Source organism: Rhinatrema bivittatum, chromosome 10, assembly GCF_901001135.1.
Source record: "Rhinatrema bivittatum chromosome 10, aRhiBiv1.1, whole genome shotgun sequence".
In the NCBI taxonomy this organism is placed as follows: domain Eukaryota; kingdom Metazoa; phylum Chordata; class Amphibia; order Gymnophiona; family Rhinatrematidae; genus Rhinatrema; species Rhinatrema bivittatum.
The window spans coordinates 24243238-24266044 of record NC_042624.1 but is presented as its reverse complement, the minus strand read 5'-3'; the positions used below and the strand labels follow the sequence as shown (position 1 = coordinate 24266044).

At 43.2% G+C, this 22807-nt stretch overlaps 1 protein-coding gene across 2 annotated transcripts in view; it reads left to right on the top strand.

The window, feature by feature from the left end:
• The window catches only part of SWT1 (SWT1 RNA endoribonuclease homolog), a 230570-nt gene that overhangs the window by 86503 nt on the left and 121260 nt on the right, over positions 1–22807 (top strand). For both annotated transcript variants that reach the window (XR_003859030.1, XM_029618736.1), the window contains exons 9-12: positions 3131–3261; positions 5745–5893; positions 13388–13526; positions 19591–19736. Coding sequence is in view for 1 of the 2 variants with exons in the window: in XM_029618736.1 (XP_029474596.1) it covers positions 3131–3261; positions 5745–5893; positions 13388–13526; positions 19591–19736 (565 nt within the window). In the remaining variant the exon portion in view is untranslated. The remainder of the gene's footprint in view (positions 1–3130; positions 3262–5744; positions 5894–13387; positions 13527–19590; positions 19737–22807) is intronic.

The following is a 22807-nucleotide window of genomic DNA, read 5'->3' as shown; positions in this document are numbered from 1 at the left end:
AGAGTAGCTAGGTACAGAGAACGAATCCCATCCGTAAGGGGTTCCCTTGCTAACTCGATTAGCTAGCAAAAGTGTAGGCTTTTGTATCCGGGATGCGTGACATCATTACAGGGGGATGCCCCTGAGGTTCGTGCCAAAGAGAGAATAAGAAACAGGGCTGCGCAGCACATGCGCCCTATGGTACCTGGACAACATGGCGGGATGCAGCGCCCAAGCCGGACCGGGGACGCCGGAGAGGACGGCAGGCAGATGCCGCAGCAGCCAGAAGTCCATCAACCGCGGGAGTCGCAAAAAAGGTAAGGTGGGCGGAGTGGAGACGTCGGGCAGCGACAGTTGTAACAGATTCTTCGCTGAGCTGCAATCCTACATCCACGCACAGACAGGGCCACTACCAGCGGCACAACCTCAACCCCCACCAGTGGTCCAGAACCTCCCAGGCCCTTCCCGGCCTCCACCAGATGAGCCTCCCCTGGACAAATACCTCCCCTTAGGGTATGCAGATATCTCGGAGGAGGAATCAGAACCCCTGGAAGAGGGGGAAATCCCTCCAGGAACGGAACCATATCGAACCATGATGCGCTTCTTTCCAAAAGATGAATTATCAGATCTCATAGCCACGAGTCTGAAGGCATTGGCCATTCCGGACACATGCAACACAGCAGAGTCCAAGGCGAGCCCCTTCCTGGCCGGGCACCGCGAGACCTCACGCCATTTTCCTACACTAGCTAAAGCCAGAAGAGTGTTGGGCTGCGCAGAGAAAGGAAGAAAAAGTAAGAAAAAGGAGGTGATGATGCCCTTGTACAGGCCCTTGGTGAGGCCTCTCTTCAAGTACTGTGTTCAGTTCTAGAGCTCTTATCTCAAAAGGGATAGAGACAGGATAGAGGTGGTCCAGAGAAGGATGACCAAAATGGTATGGGGTCAGTATCAGAAGTCCTATGAGGAGAGGCTGAAGGATTTTAATATGTACTGTATACTTTGGAAGAGAGGAGGTGCAGGGGAGATATGATACAGACCTTGAGATACCTGAAAGGTTTTAATGATGTACAAACATCAAACCTTTTCGGTTGGAAAGAAATCAGGAGAATTAGGGGTCACAAAATGAAACTCCAGGGAGGATGTCTCAGAACTAACACCAGGAAATATTTTTTCATGAAGAGGGTGGTGGATGCCTGGAATTCCCTTCTGGAGGAGGTGGTGAAGATGAAAACAGTGAAGGAATTCAAAGGGGCATGGAATAAACACTGTGGATCCCTAAAGGCTAGAGGATGGAAATGAAGAAAAGAGTGCATGAGGGTAACTTGCTGGTGTGGTGGTTACTACCCTTAATCAATAAGCCTTGATACTGTTGATACAACTCCAACATTGTTCTCTGATTCAATGGCAAGGGAAAAAGGAGAATTGGATTCAGACAGCAACCAACAAGAGCTTGACGTTTATGGTCTGGAGAACTGTTAAGTATGGGGGTAACTTGCCTTTGACGCAACTCTAGCATTGCTCTTTGCTTCAATGGCAAGGGGAATTGGATTCACACAGCAACCAACGAGGGTCCCGACTTTTAAGGTCTAGAGAACTGATGTGCAGATATAAGGGGAAATCACAGGACTGCTTCTATGGCCAACAGCACTGTCTGAATTTTCAAAAAGGCTCATCACTCAGTAAAAATGTTGCTAGCAGTAAATTTTTATGGGTTATCATAAGGCTTGGGGATAACTGCACAAAGCAGCAGTGGCTACTCTTAAGAGAAAGATGGAGGAATCTGCTCGGCACAGCAGATACTACCATAAGAAGCTTGCTGGACAGACTAGATGGACTATTTTGGTTCTTTTATGCTGTCATTTCTATGTTACTGTATTTAAAATATTTATAGCCTATCCCTCCTCGAAGTGGGATACAGATGAGGTTTAGATTCCTGACATCTTGCAGGTATCTACAGAAGATTGATTGATTTGAGAAAGAAGTAGAGAACTATCAGACTCTTGGCAAGATGGGTAATGGATGTATGAAGCAGACTCTCCATGGCGGTGTTGAAGGGAAAATCCAGTCTTTTAAGGCTGCATAGAATAAGCCAAATTATTAGCGGGGAAATGGAGGTGGTTTGTGGAGTGTTAGCAGTATTAGAATAAGAGTGGGAAATGGGCAGATTGGAGGAAGTCAATATTCAGAGAGCCGCTAAGCGGTCAAGTTATGCAGATATTCCATGGGATTTATCCAGATAATTCTGCCACCGAATATACCTGGATAAAGTTCCATATATAATTTGACCTGCATACCTTTTGCAGAGTTACTTTTCTGAGCAGACTTGCATATGGAACTTTAGCTGGACAGAGCTCAGTATCTCTGCTCACTGGCTGAAGTTTAGCCTCCACTGCTGCCTCTTCATCTGGAGACATTTTGTGCACTCAGTGAATTGTGCACACAAAATGTATCTGCTTCGTGGGGGGCGGGCGAGGAATATTCAAATCTTGGCTTTTGTTTGACTAACTCCAGAAGTTAACCAGACAAAGCCTTTGAATATTGCCCTTGGAGTGCCTTGTGGTAATTATCCGCCATCACATTCCATCATTGTTAAATAAGTGCAAGAAATACATATTTTTTTATGTAAAATATTAATGGTCTTTATTGTCTGATAGAAAACAAAATGTAATTTTGAATAAGGTTAACTGAATGATATGCAATAATTAAGGAGGGCTCATATATGCAGCAGGACATAAAATAATGGACATTTCTCATTCTTTTTGTAAACCTTCTCAGTATTGTTCATACAGTAAGCCAAACAACAGCTTCAGCAGTGGTGAGGGTAAAGGATGGGTAGGGTTGGGCCCATGAGGCAGCAGAAGTCAGGACATGGAGGATGAAAGAAGGGAAGAGAAGAGAGAGATGACAGGTGAGATGAGAGGGTTAGAGGAAAGCATTGGATAGGAAGGAGGAGAGAAGGACGTGATAAACTAAGGGGGCAGTGTGAGACTGGAGACATAAGGGAGCAGGGAGTGAGTGATTTAATACTGTAATGCAGCTAAATATATTGAATACAAGCACAGGGGGTGTGTGTGATTAAAAATGTAACAATATTGTGAGTGTTAACAAAAGATTTCTGAGGCAAAAGACTAGTTTTATGCTGGTTCTTTCACAGGGATGACAAAAATTTGTGCAGCAAAGCCCTAGTCAGTGGTGTTAAGTCTCTAAGCAAGGCAGATCTGACATTAGAGCTACAGAAGTTGAGCACATCTACAACCCCCCAAACTCTTCCACAGCCTGAAAAAGGTTAGTATATTTGCATTTATTAATGATGGGGTTTTGTCTTAATGCTGAAGGGGTTTGAAGCACTTTATCCCTAGCATTTGCACTGTTAACATCAATTAAGAGAGCAATTATCAAAGGGACTTCTGTGGGTAAAATGCAGAAATAACCTCATCGCCTTTACATGCAAAAATGGCCTGTGACAAAATTGCCCACCATATACGCGGATAGACTCATGTTTGCAGATATATTTAAATGGTCTGAGCAGAGACGTTCCTAGAGATGGGACTAGGGAGAGGTTGGCACTTAAGGCATATTAAGTTTTGCATTTCTCAAAAACGTGCGAGACAAATTTCCCGAAAAATGTCAGCATGCAGTTTAGCAGGTGTCATGGTGGTGGGTGCTTTCGATGGGATCATTTCCAAAAGGGAAAGTCTGTGCATGTGCACGCCCCTTGGTGCCACAAATAGCAACGGAGGGAAGGGACTGCACTCAGCTATCAAATCGCCAGTCAAAAGAGATGAAGGCAAAGGTCCTTGCACTTCAATAGCAAGTGAATAGATAATCCTTTACTAAATACAGCAACTCCGCTGTGGTATAGCAAGAATAAAGCTTTAAAGCAGGTCCCCTGACATGGACCCCATGTTTCGCCAAAAGGCTGCGTTTGTGGGAACAATAGTGCAACAGTTTCCAATCTAAAACGCAAAGTAACTTAAGAACAAAGGACTATGAAGGGGTATAACATACTTCAGCACGAAAAAGACAGACCTCAAAGGTTATTATCAAAGGTACACAGGGAGAGCAAGGGTATTGTGAAGCATCAGAAAGATTGTTTTGTACTTTATTATCTTGAACAACTTAAATTGTTTGTAAACTCTAGGATAATTACAGTAATATCTCCTCGTTAATACTGAGTGGGATTAAGAAAGACAGTAAGGTTGTCGGTAACGTTTGTATAAATAGCGAGTAAAAGCTTTACTATAATTGTAACTCCCATATATTCACCCCCATTATTTGTTTTGCCTAAGGGAGGAACATATGTCATTGTTAAAGATTTGTTAATTTATATATTTCTTTTGTAATGGTTACAGGATAATATGTTCCTATTTTCTGTTCGTATGTATGTCTTACTTTTGAAATGAAAAATTAATAAAGTGTAAATGAAAAAAAAAGTGTATAAAGCAAACATTTCCACCCCCCACTATGCCAGCTGAAGGCCATCATGGAAAATGTAGTGATTTGCTCTCCAGGATGCCTTCTGGGGCATTGTCCATGTGCCTTAATTTGGTTCCATTATTGTTTTACTGCTATTGCAGAAAAAAGAAAAGAAAAGATGAAAATCAATAATAGCACCTAATTCAGTTTTACTGAACTGGAGCACAGGAGGTACCCAAAGTTTCACTGAGAGGTTTTCAACCCTGGAGCTATATTTATCACACAAAAAGCCGAGAAGGTGGTGAAAAGTCAAACTTGAAACACAAAAAGCTATCGGATATTAAAGGCACGAACACAAGACAAAAAATGAGCAGAGTCTAGATCAATCTAGATTATGGGAATAGGCATATCAGAAAAGCTGAGGGCTCGGCTGCTACACAGCCCTTAATGTCCAAAGGTGATCATCACTTATCCTCACGTGTGGTGTTTCCATAATAGTTTTGACATAGGCAGTAAAATCTGTAGTGAGAATTTACTAGCTGGCCAGAACAGTCCAAAGTCTATGAAACAAAGAGCCATGAAACTGGCTGATGTTTCAGCAATGCCTTCTTCAGGGAGAAATGCATATCAACCCCCTACCCTTATCTTGGAACTGTAAGTCTTCAAAGGCCAACCAGATAACAAGGTGGCTGTGCTCATTTTTTGTATTATGTTGGAGCCTTTTAATATCTAATACCTTTTTGTGTTTTGATTATAACTTTCCACCACCCTCTCTGTTTTTTTGTTATTGTTTTGTGGCCAAACAAGAAGAGAACAATATTTATCAAACCATGTTTTGTGTAATTAGTAAACAGACCATGGTAAATAACATAAAACGTGGTTTAATAAATATACCCCTTAGTCAACAACAATGCCGATTTTCTAACAGGTCACCAATCTGGAACCTTATTTAGGTGCAATTATTTGATTCTTTTTCCCCCATTACAGCTGGCATTGACCCAGTACCTTATTTTGTCTTACAGAAAATCACCACTGTTCATCAATATATTTATTTCTATTAATTTATGAGTTGTAGTTTTTCCTAAAATGCTTTTAACTGGTTATATTATAGCTACTCTTTGGACATTGTTGCACTAAAGATAATAATAAAATATCTTCTTCCAAAGTCTGTGGATCCAGTTCCAAAATCCTTGTTCAATAGCTTTAGCCAATGTGTTAATAACTTTAACTTTCAAAATGTATGAATTATGTAGAATAACAGGGTGGTCTTTTCTTTGGGATATGGGTGTTATTCATTTAACATTTTGTATTTTAACAACAAAGTGTTTTGTTGTGTTGTATTGACTTGCCAGATGCAGATCCCCAAAAGAATGATAAAGAAGCTGTTGCAAATGCTGCCATTTCAAAAGCAGTTTTGGACCTTGAAATATGCTTAGGGAAGGCCTTATCCTTTATATTAGAAACAGAAATGAAGATTGCTTTTGAAGATCTGTGGATGGAGGTGACATTTTATACTACTATGCTTTAGAAAGTTAAAATCAGTCAGGCTGACCTCTAGAACTAGAAACTTGGTCTAGCTGAATATGCTGGTTTGAAGAAAACTTCAGTTTTAGCCGTATATGTTAACTCAAATAATGAGTTTATTTAAAGTAGCCTCAAAGCTGGCTACATTGCAGTGCTGCTCTGCAAGTGGACACTGGACAGCACAGCATATTCTTCAGAGAAGCATTTTTATTTTTCTGCCATAATCATGTAATGTCAATTCCCTGTACGTACCTGGATCAGTCCAGACTCCTGGGTTTTGCCCCCCCCCCCCCCCCCCCCCTCTAGCAGATGGAGACAGAGAAGTTTTCAAAACAAAACTCGGCCTTATTTAGGATGGTGCCACCTACAGTCCGGCATTATTTCTCTGTCTCCAGCAGATGGTGGAGGTGCAAGGCCTACAGTCTGTGCTGATTGCTTAGTGGAGTTAGTTAGAGTAGTGAGTTCTGTAAGTTTTAATTTTCTGTCGGTAAAACTTTTTTACTTTGATATTAAAAAAAAAAAAAAAAAGCAGTTTCTGTCCTGAGCCTCCCAGGGCGTTTGTAAGGTCCTGAGGGGACCATCCCCTGCTGGTTGTTGAAGCAGCTGCATTACAGGGTCGAGGGCCCTCTTGTTCCAAGCTAGCAGCTCTGGGTGCGACACCAGGGAGAACGGTTCACTCCACCCTGCCAGATGAGGACCGTGGACCACTGCCGGGCAAGTCTTTTTTTTTTTTTTTAAACAGTTGATTTTCTTTCATTTTCTGTCAGTGTCACCGGCGCTGCGGCTCTCTTCCCTCCCTGACTCGGCACTTGGGCGGACCGCGATTATTTTTTAAATTTTTTTACAGAATTGAATTTTAGCTTTCTCAGGCCTGCTGCCCGATGCTGCGCTTGTCTGCGTGCCGCGCATGTGGCTCAGCCCGCTCGCATCTTTCTCGGGGAGGGGCTGTGCTCTGATTGTCTTCCCGGGGGGAAGGGATCCTCCGGGGCTGCGAAAATGGTTAAAGGCAGTTGCACCGAGATCGGCTGAGGCAGATCAGTTCCCGCTGAGTGCAGGAATGGAGGCCATTTTGGAGTCTTTTAGATCAGCAACTCGTCAGCTATGAGGGAGGGGATTCTCCCGCCTCCTCTCTCTCCTCAGCCAGGGTTTCCTGGAGGGAGTGAACCTTTACAGCCTCTCTCTCCTACAATGGAGGATAGCCCCAAGGGGGCTTCTGACTCCTCCTCCTCTTCCTCCTTCTCCTCGGAATTTTCAGAAGGCGTTTGACAAAGTCCCTCATGAGAGGCTTCTACGAAAACTAAAAAGTCATGGGATAGGAGGCGATGTCCTTTCGTGGATTACAAACTGGTTAAAAGACAGGAAACAGAGAGTAGGACTAAATGGTCAATTTTCTCAGTGGAAAAGGGTAAACAGTGGAGTGCCTCAGGGATCTGTACTTGGACCGGTGCTTTTCAATATATATATCAATGATCTGGAAAGGAATACAATGAGTGACGTTATCAAATTTGCAGATGATACAAAATTATTCAGAGTAGTTAAATCACAAGCAGACTGTGATACATTACAGGAGGACCTTGCAAGACTGGAAGATTGGGCATCCAAATGGCAGATGAAATTTAATGTGGACAAGTGCAAGGTGTTGCATATAGGGAAAAATAACCCTAGCTGTAGTTACACGATGTTAGGTTCCATATTAGGAACTACCACCCAAGAAAGAGATCTAGGCGTCATAGTAGATAATACATTGAAATTGTCAGCTCAGTGTGCTGCAGCAGTCAAAAAAGCAAATAAAATGTTAGGAATTATTAGGAAGGGAATGGTTAATAAAACGGAAAATGTCATAATGCCTCTATATCGCTCCATGGTGAGACCACACCTTGAATACTGTGTACAATTCTGGTCGCCGTATCTCAAAAAAGATATAGTTGCAATGGAGAAGGTACAGAGAAGGGCAACCAAAATGATAAAGGGGATGGAACAGCTCCCCTATGAGGAAAGGCTGAAGAGGTTAGGGCTGTTCAGCTTGGAGAAGAGACGGCTGAGGGGGGATATCATAGAGGTCTTTAAGATCATGAGAGGTCTTGAACGAGTAGATGTGACTCGGTTATTTACACTTTCGAATAATAGAAGGACTAGGGGGCATTCCATGAAGTTAGCAAGTAGCACATTTAAGACTAATCGGAGAAAATTCTTTTTCACTCAACGCACAATAAATCTCTGGAATTTGTTGCCAGAGGATGTGGTTAGTGCAGTTAGTGTAGCTGGGTTCAAAAAAGGTTTGGATAAGTTCTTGGAAGAGAAGTCCATTAACTGCTATTAATCAAGTTTACTTAGGGAATAGTCACTGCTATTAATTGCATCAGTAGCATGGGATCTTCTAGGTGTTTGGGTAATTGCCAGGTTCTTGTGGCCTGGTTTGGCCTCTGTTGGAAACAGGATGCTGGGCTTGATGGACCCTTGGTTTGACCCAGCATGGCAATTTCTTATGTTCTTATGTTCTTATGTTCATAAGGCTTTTAAAGCCAGGAGGAAAGGGAAGCTGCAGGCTGGGGGTAAAACTTCCTCTAGTGGTCTTCTCAGGGTGTCTCTGGGTCCTCCATAACTAAGCGCCCTCTGTGTACAGGGGCTCATCAGACCAATACTGATTCCACGGGTCCAGGGGACAGGACCCACAGGGCAAGCCTCCAATGGGGGTGGATAGAGACCCTGATCAACATCCACAGGATCCAGCACGGGGCTCTCACATTGTGAAAGGAGACGACCCTAAGGTGGTCCATCTGTTTAGGAGGGAGGAGTTGGCTCTGCTTATCCCTGCCATTCTCGGAGAGCTAGGTATAGATGGGCCGCCAGAGGAGTCCAGGCTAGGGGCCATGGATCCAGTGTTGTTGGGTCTGAGGGGCCCAGCTACTTCCTTTCCTTTTCATTTTTCTGCCACGGACTTGCTATATAGACAATGGGATACCCCGGATCTGGAATTGAAAGTTAGCAAGGCTATGGATAAGCTATATCCTCTTCCAGAGGAAGCAATTGTCATACTGCGGGTGCCCAAGGTGGACGCGGCAGTGTCTGCAATCACCAAAAAGACTACAATCCCGGTTACGGGTGCTACAGCCCTGAAGGACCTGCAGGATAGAAAGTTGGAGCTGCGGCTCAAGAAAATATTTGAAGTCTTGGCACTGGGAGTGCGGGCAGCTATGTGCAGCAATTTTGCCTTGCGAGCAGGCCTTCGCTGGGTTCAGCAGTTACAGGCTAATGCTGGTCTTTCTGATGCAGAAGCACAGCAAGCAGGGCGTCTGGAAGCTTCGATCGTTTATAGTGTGGATGAACTTTATGATCTGTTACGGACTTCGGCCAGATCCATGGTGTAGACAGTCTCAGCTAGTTGGCTCCTGTGGTTAAGAAACTGGTCGGCGGATATTTCCTCCAAAGCTCAGCTGGAGTCGTTGCCTTTCAAGGGTAAATTGCTTTCTGGCAAGGACCTCAAGGATATGATTCAATCCCTGGAGGAGAACAAGGTTTGTCAACTGCTAGAGGATAGGCCCAAGTCGAGGGGCTCCTTTTCTTCATGTTCTCGATTCAGAGGAAATTGGAGATTTCATCCATCCAGAGCTCCAGCTTCTTCCTTTCGGCAAGCGTCCGGTCACCAACAGTCCTGGTCTCAACCCTTTCAAGGCTGACACTTTGGCAGAACCGGGGCTACCCAGTCCGGATCTGGGGCCAAGTCTTCCCAATGAAGGGACACCGACCCGTTCCTCGGTTCCAGCTGTCGGGGGCAGATTGTCCCTGTTTTACGAGGAATGGGTCAAGGTGACATTGAACCAGTGGGACCTTACTGTGATAAATCAAGGCTACGCTTTAGATTTTGCACACCGCCTTCTCCATGTGGTTACGAAGAGAAACGATAGGCAGTACAAGATACCTTGCAATGCCTTCTGCAACTCGGCGCCATCACCCCGGTTCCTCAGGCGGGGCAGTGAAAAGGGCGTTATTCCATTTATTTCATAGTCCCCAAAAAAGAGGGGTCCTTCCGACCCATTCTGGATTTGAAGCGTGTAAACCTCTGCCTCAGGGTGCCACGTTTTCGCATGGAGACGTTACGGTCAGTCATTGCCTCAGTAAGAAAAGGAGAGTTCCTGGCGTCACTGGACCTAACTGAAGCGATTCTTCACATAGGCATTCAGGCCAACCACCAGAAGTTTCTGAGGTTCACTGTGATGGGTCGCCATTTTCAGTTTCGAGTTTTGCCCTTCAGTCTTGCCACCATGCCCAGAATGTTTACCAAGGTAATGGTTGTGGTGGCGGCTCATCTGCGCAGAGAGGGGTTCCTGGTGCATCCATACCTGGATGACTGGCTAATTCGGCAAAGTCGGAGTTGCTCGGCCAGTTGGCAATTCGCAAAGTGCTTCAACTCCTGCGATCACTGGCTTGGGTGATCAACTTAGCCAAGAGCCGACTGGTGCCCACCCAGTCTTTGGAGTTTTTAGGAGCTCTATTCGACACTCAACAGGGGAGAGTGTTCCTTACCTCGGACCAAATTGTCAAGCTACAAGGACAAGTGCGGGACTTATTGGCCAACCGTCTCCCCAGAGTGTGGGATTATTTGTGGGTTCTCGACTTTATGACTTCCACCCTGGAGCTGGTGCCTTGATCGTTTGCTCATATGCATCCTTTACAGTCAACGTTGCTTTCACGTTGGAATCCAGTCTCCGAACAGTTTCATTTACCTCTCCCTCTTACGGATACGGCATGCTCCATCTCGATTGGTGGCTTATCTTTGATAACTTATCCCGAGGAGTTCCCCTGGAGGTGCCCGAATGGACAGTGGTGACCACGGACACCAGCCTCTCCGGTTGGGGAGCGGTTTGCCAGAGGAATTCGGTGCAGGGACAATGGTCCCAGGAAGAATCTCAGTGGTCAATCAATCATCTGGAAACCAGGGCAGTGTGGTTAGCATTGCAAGCATTCCGCCCTCTCCTCCAGGGGAAGTCAGTCAGAATTCTTTCCGACAATGCGACCACAGTGGCTTATATCAATCGCCAAGGGGGAACCAAGAGCCAGCCAGTGGCCACAGAAGCCCGGCAGCTGATCAGCTGGGCGGAGAAGCATTTAGTAAGTATTGCAGCGTTTCCCATAGCAGGAGTCGACAACATTCAGGTGGATTTTCTCAATCGGCATCCCCTCGATCCCGGGGAACGGGAGCTCGCAGACGAAGCTTTCCAGCTCATATGTGACATATGGGACATACCCCGCCTGGATATCATGGCAACGTTTCAGAATGCCAAGGCTCCGTGCTTCTTCGGTCACCACAGAGAAACAGGAGCAGAAGGGGGTAGATGCCCTGGTGCTGCCCTGGCCGACCAACGTGCTGCTGTACGTCTTCCCTCCTTGGCTGCTGATAGGCAAAGTGCTCAGGAGAGTGGAGATACACCAGGCAGAAGTCATCCTTGTAGCTCCAGAGTGGCCAAGAAGGCCTTGGTTTGCGGACCTGGTCAATCTGGCAGTGGCGGGTCCCCTGCAGTTGCCAGTGCTCCCAGACCTTCTCCATCAAGGATCCTTGTGTTTGGAAGAAGTCAATCGCTTTTGTCTAGCGGCATGGCTTTTGAGAGGCGCCGCCTGAGGAGCAAAGGGTATTCGAATGCTGTGGTAGCAACACTTCTCCAGTCGCGCAAGACATCCACCAATCTCGCGTATGTGTGCGTGTAGAGAATCTTTGAATCTTGGTGAGTGGACCGGGCGATTGTTCCTACTCTGTCTTCGGTGTCAGATATTTTAGGTTTCTTACAGTCCGGACTCGCTAAGGGCTTATCGTGTAATTCCCTGAGGGTTCAGGTGACAGCTCTTGGTTGTTTGCATGGTTCCATTCAAGGCGTGGCATTGGCTGCTCATTCCGATGTGGCTCGTTTCCTAAAGGGGGCAAAGCATTTACGTTCCCCGATCAGGTACCCTTGTTCTTCTTGGAATCTGAACTTGGTTCTCTCAGCTCTGTGTACGGCACCCTTTGAGCCTCTGAAAATGGCTACAATAAAGGATCTCACGTTAAAGATGATTTTCCTTATTGCTATCACATCTGCTCGCAGGGTATCTGAGCTCCAGGCTCTATCCTGTAGGGAGCCATTTCTGAGAATTTCGGATTCTGGTGTGTCCTTGCGGACGGTTCCTTCCTTTCTTCCGAAGGTGGTGTCTGCTTTTCACATGAATCAGTCATTGGAGCTTCCGTCGTTTCCCGTTTCCCATTTTGGACCGGTCAGACCCTATGTCTAAAGACTTACGGAAGCTGGAAGTTCGGGCGTTGTTGCGTTATCTGGAAGTTACTAACTCGTTTCGTGTGACGGACCATCTTTTTGTGCTGTGGGCTGGCCTGAAACGAGGAAATATGGCATCTAAAGCTACGATTTCACGCTGGTTGAAAGAGGCTATAGGCTTGGCATATTTGCTGCCTGGTAAGCCTGTACCGTTTGGTCTTCGGGTTCATTCTACCCGTTTGCAGGCGGCTTCTTGGGTGGAGTGTCAAATGGTCTCACCACAGGAGATCTGCAGGGTGGCGACTTGGATGTCTTTGCATACCTTTGCCATTCTCTACAGACTGGATGTTCAGGCACCGGGTGAAGGAGGCTTTGGAGAAGCAGTGCTGAGAGCGGGCCTCTCCAGATCCCATCCCAGGTAAGAAAGCTCTGGTACATCCCAGGAGTCTGGACTGATCCGGGTACGTATAGGGAAAGGAAAATTAGTTTCTTACCTGATAATTTTCATTCCTGTAGTACCATGGATCAATCCAGAGTCCCACCCGGGGAATGCATGGAAGTAAGGGAGAGTCCACTCAGTTATTGATTGATTTGTTTTCAGATCTGCAGAAATTGGATTGATCGTTCCTCAAGTGGTTCTACAGGTTCAGTTCCTAGGAGGGGTTAAGTGAACTGGTTATTTCTTTTCTTGTTGAAGGGTTATTGTACATAGTTATGGTGGTTTTTTGAGAGCCATTCTGCTTTGACATTGAGTAATACTGCCGGACTGTAGGTGGCACCATCCTATATAAGGCGGAGTTTTGTTTTGAAAACTTCTCTGTCTCCATCTGCTAGAGGGGGGGCCAAACCCAGGAGTCTGGACTGATCGTGGTACTACAGGAACGAAAATTATCAGGTAAGAAACTAATATTCCTATCACTCCTAGCTTCCAAGTTTCTTTTCCAGATCAAATGCTGAGATGATGCTAAGTTTGGAGAATATTAACAACACCAAAAAAAAAAAATAGTGCAGCCTAACTCTTTTGTATTGTAAGTCTCAGTTTTGCATTCTGTCATGATGCCCTTTTGGGTCCCATCTGGCAAGCAGGTAAACACTGTCGTAACAAATAGTGACATAATGTATTTTTGAAAAATACTTTGTTTAGATAGAAAAGACAAGCTTGCAGCTTTAAATAGAAATTGAGCATCTATGAAGTTAAATTATTTAGCGATATTAAATTGTTTTTGTAGGTACTGTATTTGAAGCCCCCATGGACACTGGCAGATCTGTTGCAGTGCGTCAAAAAGCACTGGATTGCAGTCTTTGGACAAATATTGAAAAGAGATTTGTTGGAGACCGTGGATAACCTGTATAGAAATTTGTATAAAGGTACATAAAACCCTTTTGTGTAACTTAAGCTAAACTCATATGCTCACATAGGGATTGGTACAGTCTAGTGCACCCCTCTGGATTCACATCATATGTACTCTGCCAGTATGGGGTGTATCTGGACCCTGAAGGAAATCCTGAGGTTTGTCCAGGAGAGTGGGAGGAACTGTGGTGGTCTCCTGCTAGAAAGAAGCCAGAAGAATTTGAAGGCACTTTTGGGATTAAACACTCATTATTCTGATGCAAAACCTTTTCACAAACTGCAGCCCTAAGCTACAGGGTTGGCAAATGGATGAGCTGCCCATGTTCCAGTGGACACATCTTACCAGTACATTGGACCACACTTGCTTGGGATCTGTGAGTAAATAAAGTTCACTTGGGAAATGGCATCCCAGTTCACTTGGGAAATGTTAACTAGACTTGAAGAAATCGGACTGACAGATATAACATTAAAATTGTTTAGTTTCTTTCTAGAAAATAGAACCTTTGCAGTTAAAATAAATGACAACATTTCAGAGAGTATTCCGTTAACGACAGGGATCCCCCAGGGATCGGCGCTGTCGGCAATGTTGTTTAATGTATATTTGCTTCCATTGTGTCATTTATTGATGGGTCTTGACTTAATTTATTTTGTTTATGCTGACGATATTCAGATTTTGTTCCCTATTGAGAATGATTTAGACGCGACTTTTAAGCTAATTAAAATGTATTTAGAAATTATTAGACAAGTATTGACACAACTAATTTTAAACCTAGATAAAACTGTTTTTATTATGATAGGAAAAGGATGATGAACCAAAATTAAGTTTGACCACAGATAATAAAAATATGAAGATAGAAAATGTAACAAGAAATCTAGGCTTCCATATTGATACGGAATTTAATTGCCAAGCACATATTTCTAAGAAAGTTAAGGAAGGCTATGGTAAACTAATGATGTTGAGACGTCTCAAACCATTGTTATCCCAAGAGAATTTTAGAATGGTATTGCAAACAATGATATTTACAGAATTGGTCTATTGTAATGCAATGTTTCTTGGCCTTCCAAAAGTCGCACTCAGACCCATGCAGATTTTGCAGAATACCGCGGCACGTATACTGACAGGTAGTAGAAGGAGAGATCACATAACTCCAGTCTTGAAAGATTTACACTGGCTGCCAATTGGAGGATAATTTTTAAGGTTTTATGCATTATCCACAAAATTTTATACGGGGATATGACTGATTGGTTGAATACTGCAATAAGATTGCACGTACCGCAATGCGACGTGAGATCATCAAATAAAGGACTTCTCACAATTCCGAACATCAAATCAGCCCACTTGTGCGAAGTAAGAGAGTGAGCTATATCAGTTGCGGGTCCTAAACATTGGAATAAAATGCCAGTAGATTTGAGATTACAACAAGATAAGAAACAATTTCGGAAAGGACTAAAAACCTGGTTGTTTCGACAAGCATATGCAGATGAGTAAAGGGAATATAGGAATCTCTAGGTATGTCTTTTTTAGCGGGTTTTTTAACTTTTTAACCTTTTACTTATATTTGAATTTGAAATACCACTGGGCTTGCCTTATTTTTAGCATGCTAAAGGGATAATATGCCATTTGATATAACATTCTCATAAAGGATCTGGCAGTCACCCACTGATGATTACAGAAAGACTGAATTATCTGTACCAACATGTCTTGCCTTTGAACTGGAAGGAAAGTTTTTTTCCTATGAACTCCAGTTCATGATTAGGAGTCAGCTGAGACTTCAAAATTTATTATGAATCTCTAGGTCTGCAAAGTCTGGAGAGTAAAAAAAAACCCAACACATCCATTTTGGAGTCTTCTTAAGATGTGCTTGATATTAGCCAGTCATCTAAGTAAGAAATTCGAAGATATTGTTTTTCCTGAGTCGTGCAGCTATTGCTACTAAACATTTTGTATACATTATGGGAGCTGCTGCTAGCCCAAAGGGAATGACTCTGTATTGAAAATGATGTTTTCTAGAGAGAACCTCAAGTATTTCCTGTGGAATTTCATAATAAGTAAATGTGTGTGTGTAAACATCTTTTAGGTTTAAGGTTGTGAGCCCATCTTCTGTCTCTGGAAGTGGAAGAGTATTCGCTAGGGAATTTGACTTGAATTTGTCTTTTTTGATAAATCCCTAAGGCCTACAATAGAACAAAGATCTCCCAAATTCTTTAGTATGAAATATCTTGAATAGAATACCATCCCTTTTTTTGGGATTGATTGCGATGATAGGAGTTCAGCCTCTGCTTCTGAAGAATTAATTGGTCCAATGATTGATAGAGAGGACATGGCAGAGTTTATGGTGATAGAGAGTGGAAATTTAAGCAGTAACCCTTGCTGATTATCTTGAGTATCCACTTGTCTGCGGTGATGAGATTCCATTGTGATTGAAAGAAGTGAAGCCTTCCCTTTCCCCATTGGAAGGTTTTGGAGATGGTTGATGTTTTATGTTGAATTGGTAGTCAAAAACCCATACTGGGCCTTTGAGGAGGCTGCTGAGATTGCCTCTGCTGAGGTTTGTTTCTAATTTGAGACCTGGTCAGTTGATGAATCAGATGTTGTTGCTGCTGATGAGAAACTAGGTGCTAACTGTAGTATGGGGAGTGAAACTATCTTCTCCAAGAAAGAAAATAATATTGCTTCTTGTATGGCTATTGAAGATATCTTCTTTGGGAAGACTGATCCATTGATGCTTTGTTTGAGTCTGAAGAGCTATACTTTGTTCCTTTAGATCTTCTACCACTTCTTTTAACGTGTCTGAGAACAAGTTCTCCAGAACATGATCCATTAGTTAATTTTTCATGTGTGTCAGTTTAGACCAGCAAGTCTCCTTGCCATGGCGGCTATTGCCGATGATCTAGAGGCTGTTTCAAATGAGCCATAAATTGATCTAATTCTGGGTTTATGCATTTCTTGGCGTCTTATAGAAGGGTATTGAAGTTTGACAGATATGAGAGAACAGACTGTTAGATTACCTCTTTTATTTTTTTGTCATGTGTTATATTTATATTGTCCCATTTGTATTAGATGTGCTGCAATTCTGGACTGTAAAAGTGCTCCCTGGAACATTTTCTTGCCAGTAGTGTCAAGCAACTTAGACTCTCTCCCTGGAGAGATACGAGAGAAAGATTTTTTTTTTTTTTTTTAAATGTTTAATTTTCCAATGGCATAAACAATACATATAAGTGCACCCTGTTCAGAATAGAAATAGATACACAAAAAGAATGGTACAATAATATATTACTGCATACCAATCACCTCCCACTCTAAGGTAATACTTCTGTTCTCTTCTAAGTCCAATGGGGTTCCCACTCAGAATTATAGATGTCTTCTTGATCTCACAGCATGTAGGTCAATTTTTCCATCTGGGCTACATCTACCCCCTTGTTCTAAAAAAAACCCAACTGTCTGAGGTCTTTTCCAATGAAAGAAAGATTTTGACTTCACCTTCTTCATTGCTGATTCTGCAACCAAGAAATCATGCAGAAATTGCACTTTAGTAAGATATAGACAGTTCTTCAGTCTGTACTACAAATCAATGTGCTTTGCTACTGGAAGATTGGAAAGGGGGTCTTCCACATTTTCGCTTGTAGATCTTGCAACACTTCTTAAATTGGAACAGCAGAGGCTGGATACATTTTAAAATACCTTGTAATTCCTTTATTTGCTGGTAGTTATCCTCTGACTCTGATATCTTTTGTAAAAATCCTGAATAGGACATGTCTTCTGGCAGGCTCTAGCAAAATGTCAGAGACTAATTCAGGAGATTGTTGCATGGACTAAAGAGGAAAAGATTCGTACAAACTCAGGTTTCTGAATTTAGAGAGGATCAAGGGCGATTCATTTTGTGAAATCTTAGTTTTTGACAAAATGGAAGCTGGAGATGTGGGTTCTGTCTGACACTGCTTCAGATAAGGCATTATGGCCGACTGAAATTTAAGTTCAGCAGAAACCTTTCTAGTATGGGCTCTGAAGTATCTTTTGAAGAAGTTGATAGCTTTTCAACCATATGAGATTTGACAAAGCCTAGCAAAGATTTTTGGCAAAGGAATAACATTCGGGTAAAAGAGAAAGTAGTATCTGATCATGCATCTTCCTTGAAGAAGACTCCAACTCTGGAACTAGAATTGGAGACGACTTCTAAAAAGCAGGTGAAGAGATTGATGTCTATGCACTGAGGAGTAGCATCTGCATCGATGGCTTTTGGCACCGTGGATGTCTGTGCTGAATGAGATGCATCAGACTATGCTGATGAAGACCGTGCTGATCCAACAGCTCGAGTGAGCATGATGGCGCCATGTTTTGTGCCAAAATATCTGTGGTGTGGTGTTTTTTGAGTACTGATTTTGCCAGTGAAGGAGTTCTTCAACACCTCTTCACAAAATGATGGGAAGGGTCATCTTCCTGGTTGGCTCCCTTGAGCTAGATCTTCCTTTCTCAGAAGCTCATTTAAGTTTCTGTCCCTGTAGGTGTGGGCCCATGGAGATATTCTACTGCAAGGGCCACAATTTAATGTGCTGTGGTCAGGGCTAAGCACCTTTAAACAAAGGTCATGGAGGTCCCAACTCAACATTGTATGGTGGCATTTGGTGCAGAGTTTAAAAGGCTTCATACCCACTCTGGATGGTTTTTCTCCATATAATGAAAGCAAAAAAAGAAAAATTCCCTTTTTTTTTTTTTTTTTTTTAAAGAAAATTAAAGAAAAATCAAATACTGAAGAAAAGACAGACAATAAAAGAATAGGCTGATAAAAATAGAAAACAATTTGCAGCAACAGCTGAGACAGCAGATAAAAAGAGTGAAGGATGCCTATGGTGGCGCCAGTGCAGGAACTCCTGCGCATGCTCGGGAAGACCTTTTTGTCTTTCTGAGCTCTGAGAGCATGTTCCAACTTGGCGCTGACGGATAACTTCACCCACTTGTGTGGCTGTATTGCCACGGAAATAAGAACTTCCTTAGCATGTACTGGTGTGTCTTTAGCCCTTGCTTAGCCTGGCTGGAGATCTGTGCTCTGCTAGCATGCAGAAAGCAGATATAACAGATAGACTGATTAAAAAAAAAAAAAAGTAGTTAAGATATTTTTGCCTGCAAGAAGCATGTAGTGCTTCATAATATCAACTGTACATTTCACTATCATTACTACTATTATTATTTATTATTTATAACTTTTATATACCGAGGTTCAGTTAACAAGATTAATTATCACTTCGGTTTACATTACAACCATCATTACTACATTACTACTATCTTTAAAGGCCATGCTCATCTGAAATACTTATTTCAGATAATTTTAAATATGGTTGTGATTACTTGGGAGCAGCCATAGGTTGGGAAACAGCCAGGAGGCCAAAAGTGAAGCCAAATCTCACAGAACAAAAGACTTTATTTGCAAGCAAACCCAAAAGTACAGCGCAGAGGCTGCTTACCTCAGCAGTCTCATAATAGTCTAATACACGCAGTTCTTCCTGCCTTCTCGCTGGGGCCTTCTTGGCCTTGTTTTCTTATCCAGGGCTGCAGGGATCCTCCCTGGCCCAGAATCCCTTGCTGGCTTGGCACATAAGGAGGTCTGGGCCAGATAAGCTGTGGCTGGTCCTCTAAGGTGTTCTGATAGTGACCATTTTAGAATTCTGCTGTACTTTATGTATCTAAGGTAGTCTTGTAACCTGAACTAAGACTGAAGTGTAGTATGCAGGTTTCTTGCATTAAAAACAAAGCTCTGTCAACATGTAAGAAGGAAAAACAACTTAAGGAATAATTATCCTTTGAAGCACAGTATGAGCCAGAGAACTAGTCCTTCCTTATCAGCTCATTGAAAGATTAAGAGGGATCAGGGTGTGTACAGCACTTGTAAGCCCCCACCCCTGAAGAAAATGACTCTTTTCTAAGGGTATATAGCAGTCCTGTTTAAGAATTTTCTGTTCTGGAGTTAGTCTGCTGCCTTGTCTTGTAAAAGGGAGATGAAAAAAAAAAGAAAATTATTTTTGAATACTAATTTTTTGTATTCTTTTCCTGTCCATATTGACTGGTTCTTTTATCTTCCGCATCAGGTGGGCCAGTTGACTATTCAAAAGCTAAGTTCTTGGTTCAGGAATCCTGCAACTTGTTGCACGCATTTAGCTCCAGGTCAGATTATGATGGCGTCCTACCACAGGCTTATTCGGAGCTGAATAAACTTCTTCAGACAGGCTTAGAGGTAAGACTCACGAAAAGAAAATATTTCACTTTAACTTGTTGAAATCCTAGCCATACCTTTCAGACTGACAGAGTCATTTTCAAAGAAAAATGTAAGTGTAGCCTAGCATCATAGCAATTTTCAAAGGCCCATTTATACCCACCTTAGGTTTTACCCATGTTAAATGGGTTTTTAAAAATTGTATCACTAATATGTTACATTTACATTTTCCTTTGAAATTTACCTGTAAACAAATTGTGCAGGCCCAGTGTCCTAGCACAAAGGGCTGCCATATTTTATTTGCTTTGTTAATTACAATTATAGCCTGCACGGTCACCATTATCTGTCTCTCTTGGTTCGTTTCTGTAAATAACACTACAGAATGTATAAAATCAACAAACAATAAATTCAAACAAAGCCTTGGAGCCAGGTCTGATTGCCAGTTCAAGCCAGTGGAGCTGTGAGGTTTGCAGAGGCAGCATTCACAGCTCCTGGGTGCAAGACCATAATGGCTAACTGACCACAATGGGAATTTAGGTTTCCCTTCATCAGTTTCTATTATTACTGCAGTTCTCTGTCAACATGCAGGGCCAAATTAACCATGATGCATGGGTGGCGTCATCTGAGAGCACCAACTGTACCCATTTTTCAAACCTCAGAAAAGTCTTAGCATGCATAATGGTTCCTATGCTCGTGCAACCTCATGAGCCTCTCAGCCTGATTTTATCCAAGCTTCTGCATGTTCTTATGATCCTCTGTTTCTTGATGTGTGTCTGCCTTGTTGCAGTTCTAAATAAACCTCACTGTCTCGGCAGCCCCTCAACAGCATTTTTAAGTGCTACTGCTACTTAAAAAAAATGAAAAAAGTAGGAATAAAAACAGAAGTTTCATCAAGTTTGCAATATTCAGGGAAAGGCCTAGGAAGAAAGCTGCTAACGGCAGCTTCAAGGCCTGCATTTGTGGCTGGCTGCTATCTTTTTTTTTTTTTTATTTTTTTTTTATTTAAGTTTTTTTTATATACCAACATTCAAGACAGTAGTCCCATCATGCTGGTTCACAAGAAACAGGGGTGCAATAAACTTTACAATTTGAACAATGGTGCAGAAAAGCAGTTACATGTAACAGGGAATCAATAACTAGGAGTAAGAAGGAAAATGAAGATTAAATAATTATATATATATATATATATAATAACATTATAAGAGGTGGCTATTAATGCTAATACTAGCGAAGAATGTTGATTGGCTATTAATGCTATTACTAGCGAAGAATGTTGATTGGAGGAGGTTAAGTAATGTTGGAGTTAGGAAAGGCCTGCGTGAACAGCCACATCTTGAGTCTTTTCTTGAATGTTGAGATGCTGGGTTCCATTCTAAGATCCGGGGGAATGGCGTTCCATAAAGTTGGACCAGCTGTGGAGAAGGCCCGATCGGAAGGATCCGATCGGAACCCAGCCACTTATAGCAAACCTCATGGATTCCCATGAGGTTTGCTATAAGTGGCTGGGTTCCGACCATGATATGGATAACTGCTACAACTATGGTTGTATGTCCCCCAGGCAGTGGACTAGCCATTTGAGAATAGGAGCTTGAATGCGTAAGAACATAAGAACATGCCATACTGGATCAGACCAAGGGTCCATCAAGCCCAGCATCCTGCTGAGACTTTAACAATTGGAATATGCCATCTTTGGCAATGTGCATTTAGGAAAATTAGTTTCTTACCTGATAATTTTCGTTCCTGTAGTACCAAGGATCAGTCCAGGACACCTGGGTTGTGACTCCGCACCAGTAGATGGAGACAGATTAAAACTTGTGGGCGGAGCCATATATAAGCCCCTGTGCCAGTCACAGCCCCTCAGTCATACATAATGTCAAAGTAGAAAATCCAAAAGCCAACATAGCTAACTATAGAAATTCACTAAGAAAACCAAAAAACAACTACAACACCCCTACAGGAAAACAGACTCCCCAACCGGGAGAGCGAACAAAACAAGGGGTCAGCGTATTAAAAAACAACAATGAGCGGACTCTCCGTTACTATAGCGCAATACTGCGGGCGGGATCCTGGACTGATCCTTGGTACTACAGGAACGAAAATTATCAGGTAAGAAACTAATTTTCCTTTCCCTGTACGTACCAGGATCAGTCCAGGACACCTGGGATGTACCAGAGCTAAGTTACCGAGGGTGGGAAGCAGAGAGTCCCGCTCGGAGTACCCTCTCTCCAAATCCCCCAGCATCAGCAGCCTGAACATCCAACCGGTAATGTTTAATGAATGTATGCAACGATTTCCAGGTAGCCGCCCTACAAATCTCTTGAGGCGATACCTGAGAAAATTCCGCCCAAGACGCAGCATGAGACCTCGTTGAATGAGCACGAAGACCCACCGGCGGTGATTTACCGCGCAAAATGTACGCGGAACCAATGGCCTCCTTGAGCCAACGGGCGATCGTCGTGCGGGACGCAGCAGAACCTTTCTTTGGACCCGATGTCAACACAAACAGATGATCCGTCAACCGAAAAGAATTTGTGACCTCTAGATAGCGAAGAAGAGACCTCCGCACATCTAGCTTTCTCAAGTCCCTTGATTTCGGGTCAGAAGACTCCCCTACCGCAAAAGAAGGAAGTTCAACTGATTGATTCAAATGAAAAGCCGATACGACCTTAGGCAGAAAAGATGGAACGGTCCGCAAGGAAACCCCCGAATCGGAAATGCGCAAGAAGGGCTCCCTACAGGACAAAGCCTGCAACTCGGAAACTCGACGAGCGGACGCAATCGCTATCAGGAATACAGTCTTCAACGTGAGATCTTTGATCGTAGACCGCTTAAGAGGCTCAAACGGAGCTGAGCATAAGGCCGAGAGCACCCAGTTGAGGTTCCAAGATGGACAAGGGAACCGCAAAGGAGGACGGAGGTGTTTCGCTCCCCTAAGAAAACGGGAAATATCAGGGTGGAGAGCCAGGGAGACTCCCCTGACTTTACCACGCAAACAACCAAGCGCCGACACTTGGACCCGTAGGGAACTGCATGCTAAACCTTTGGCCAGCCCAGCCTGGAGAAAAGCCAAAATATCAGGAATAGTAGCGGAA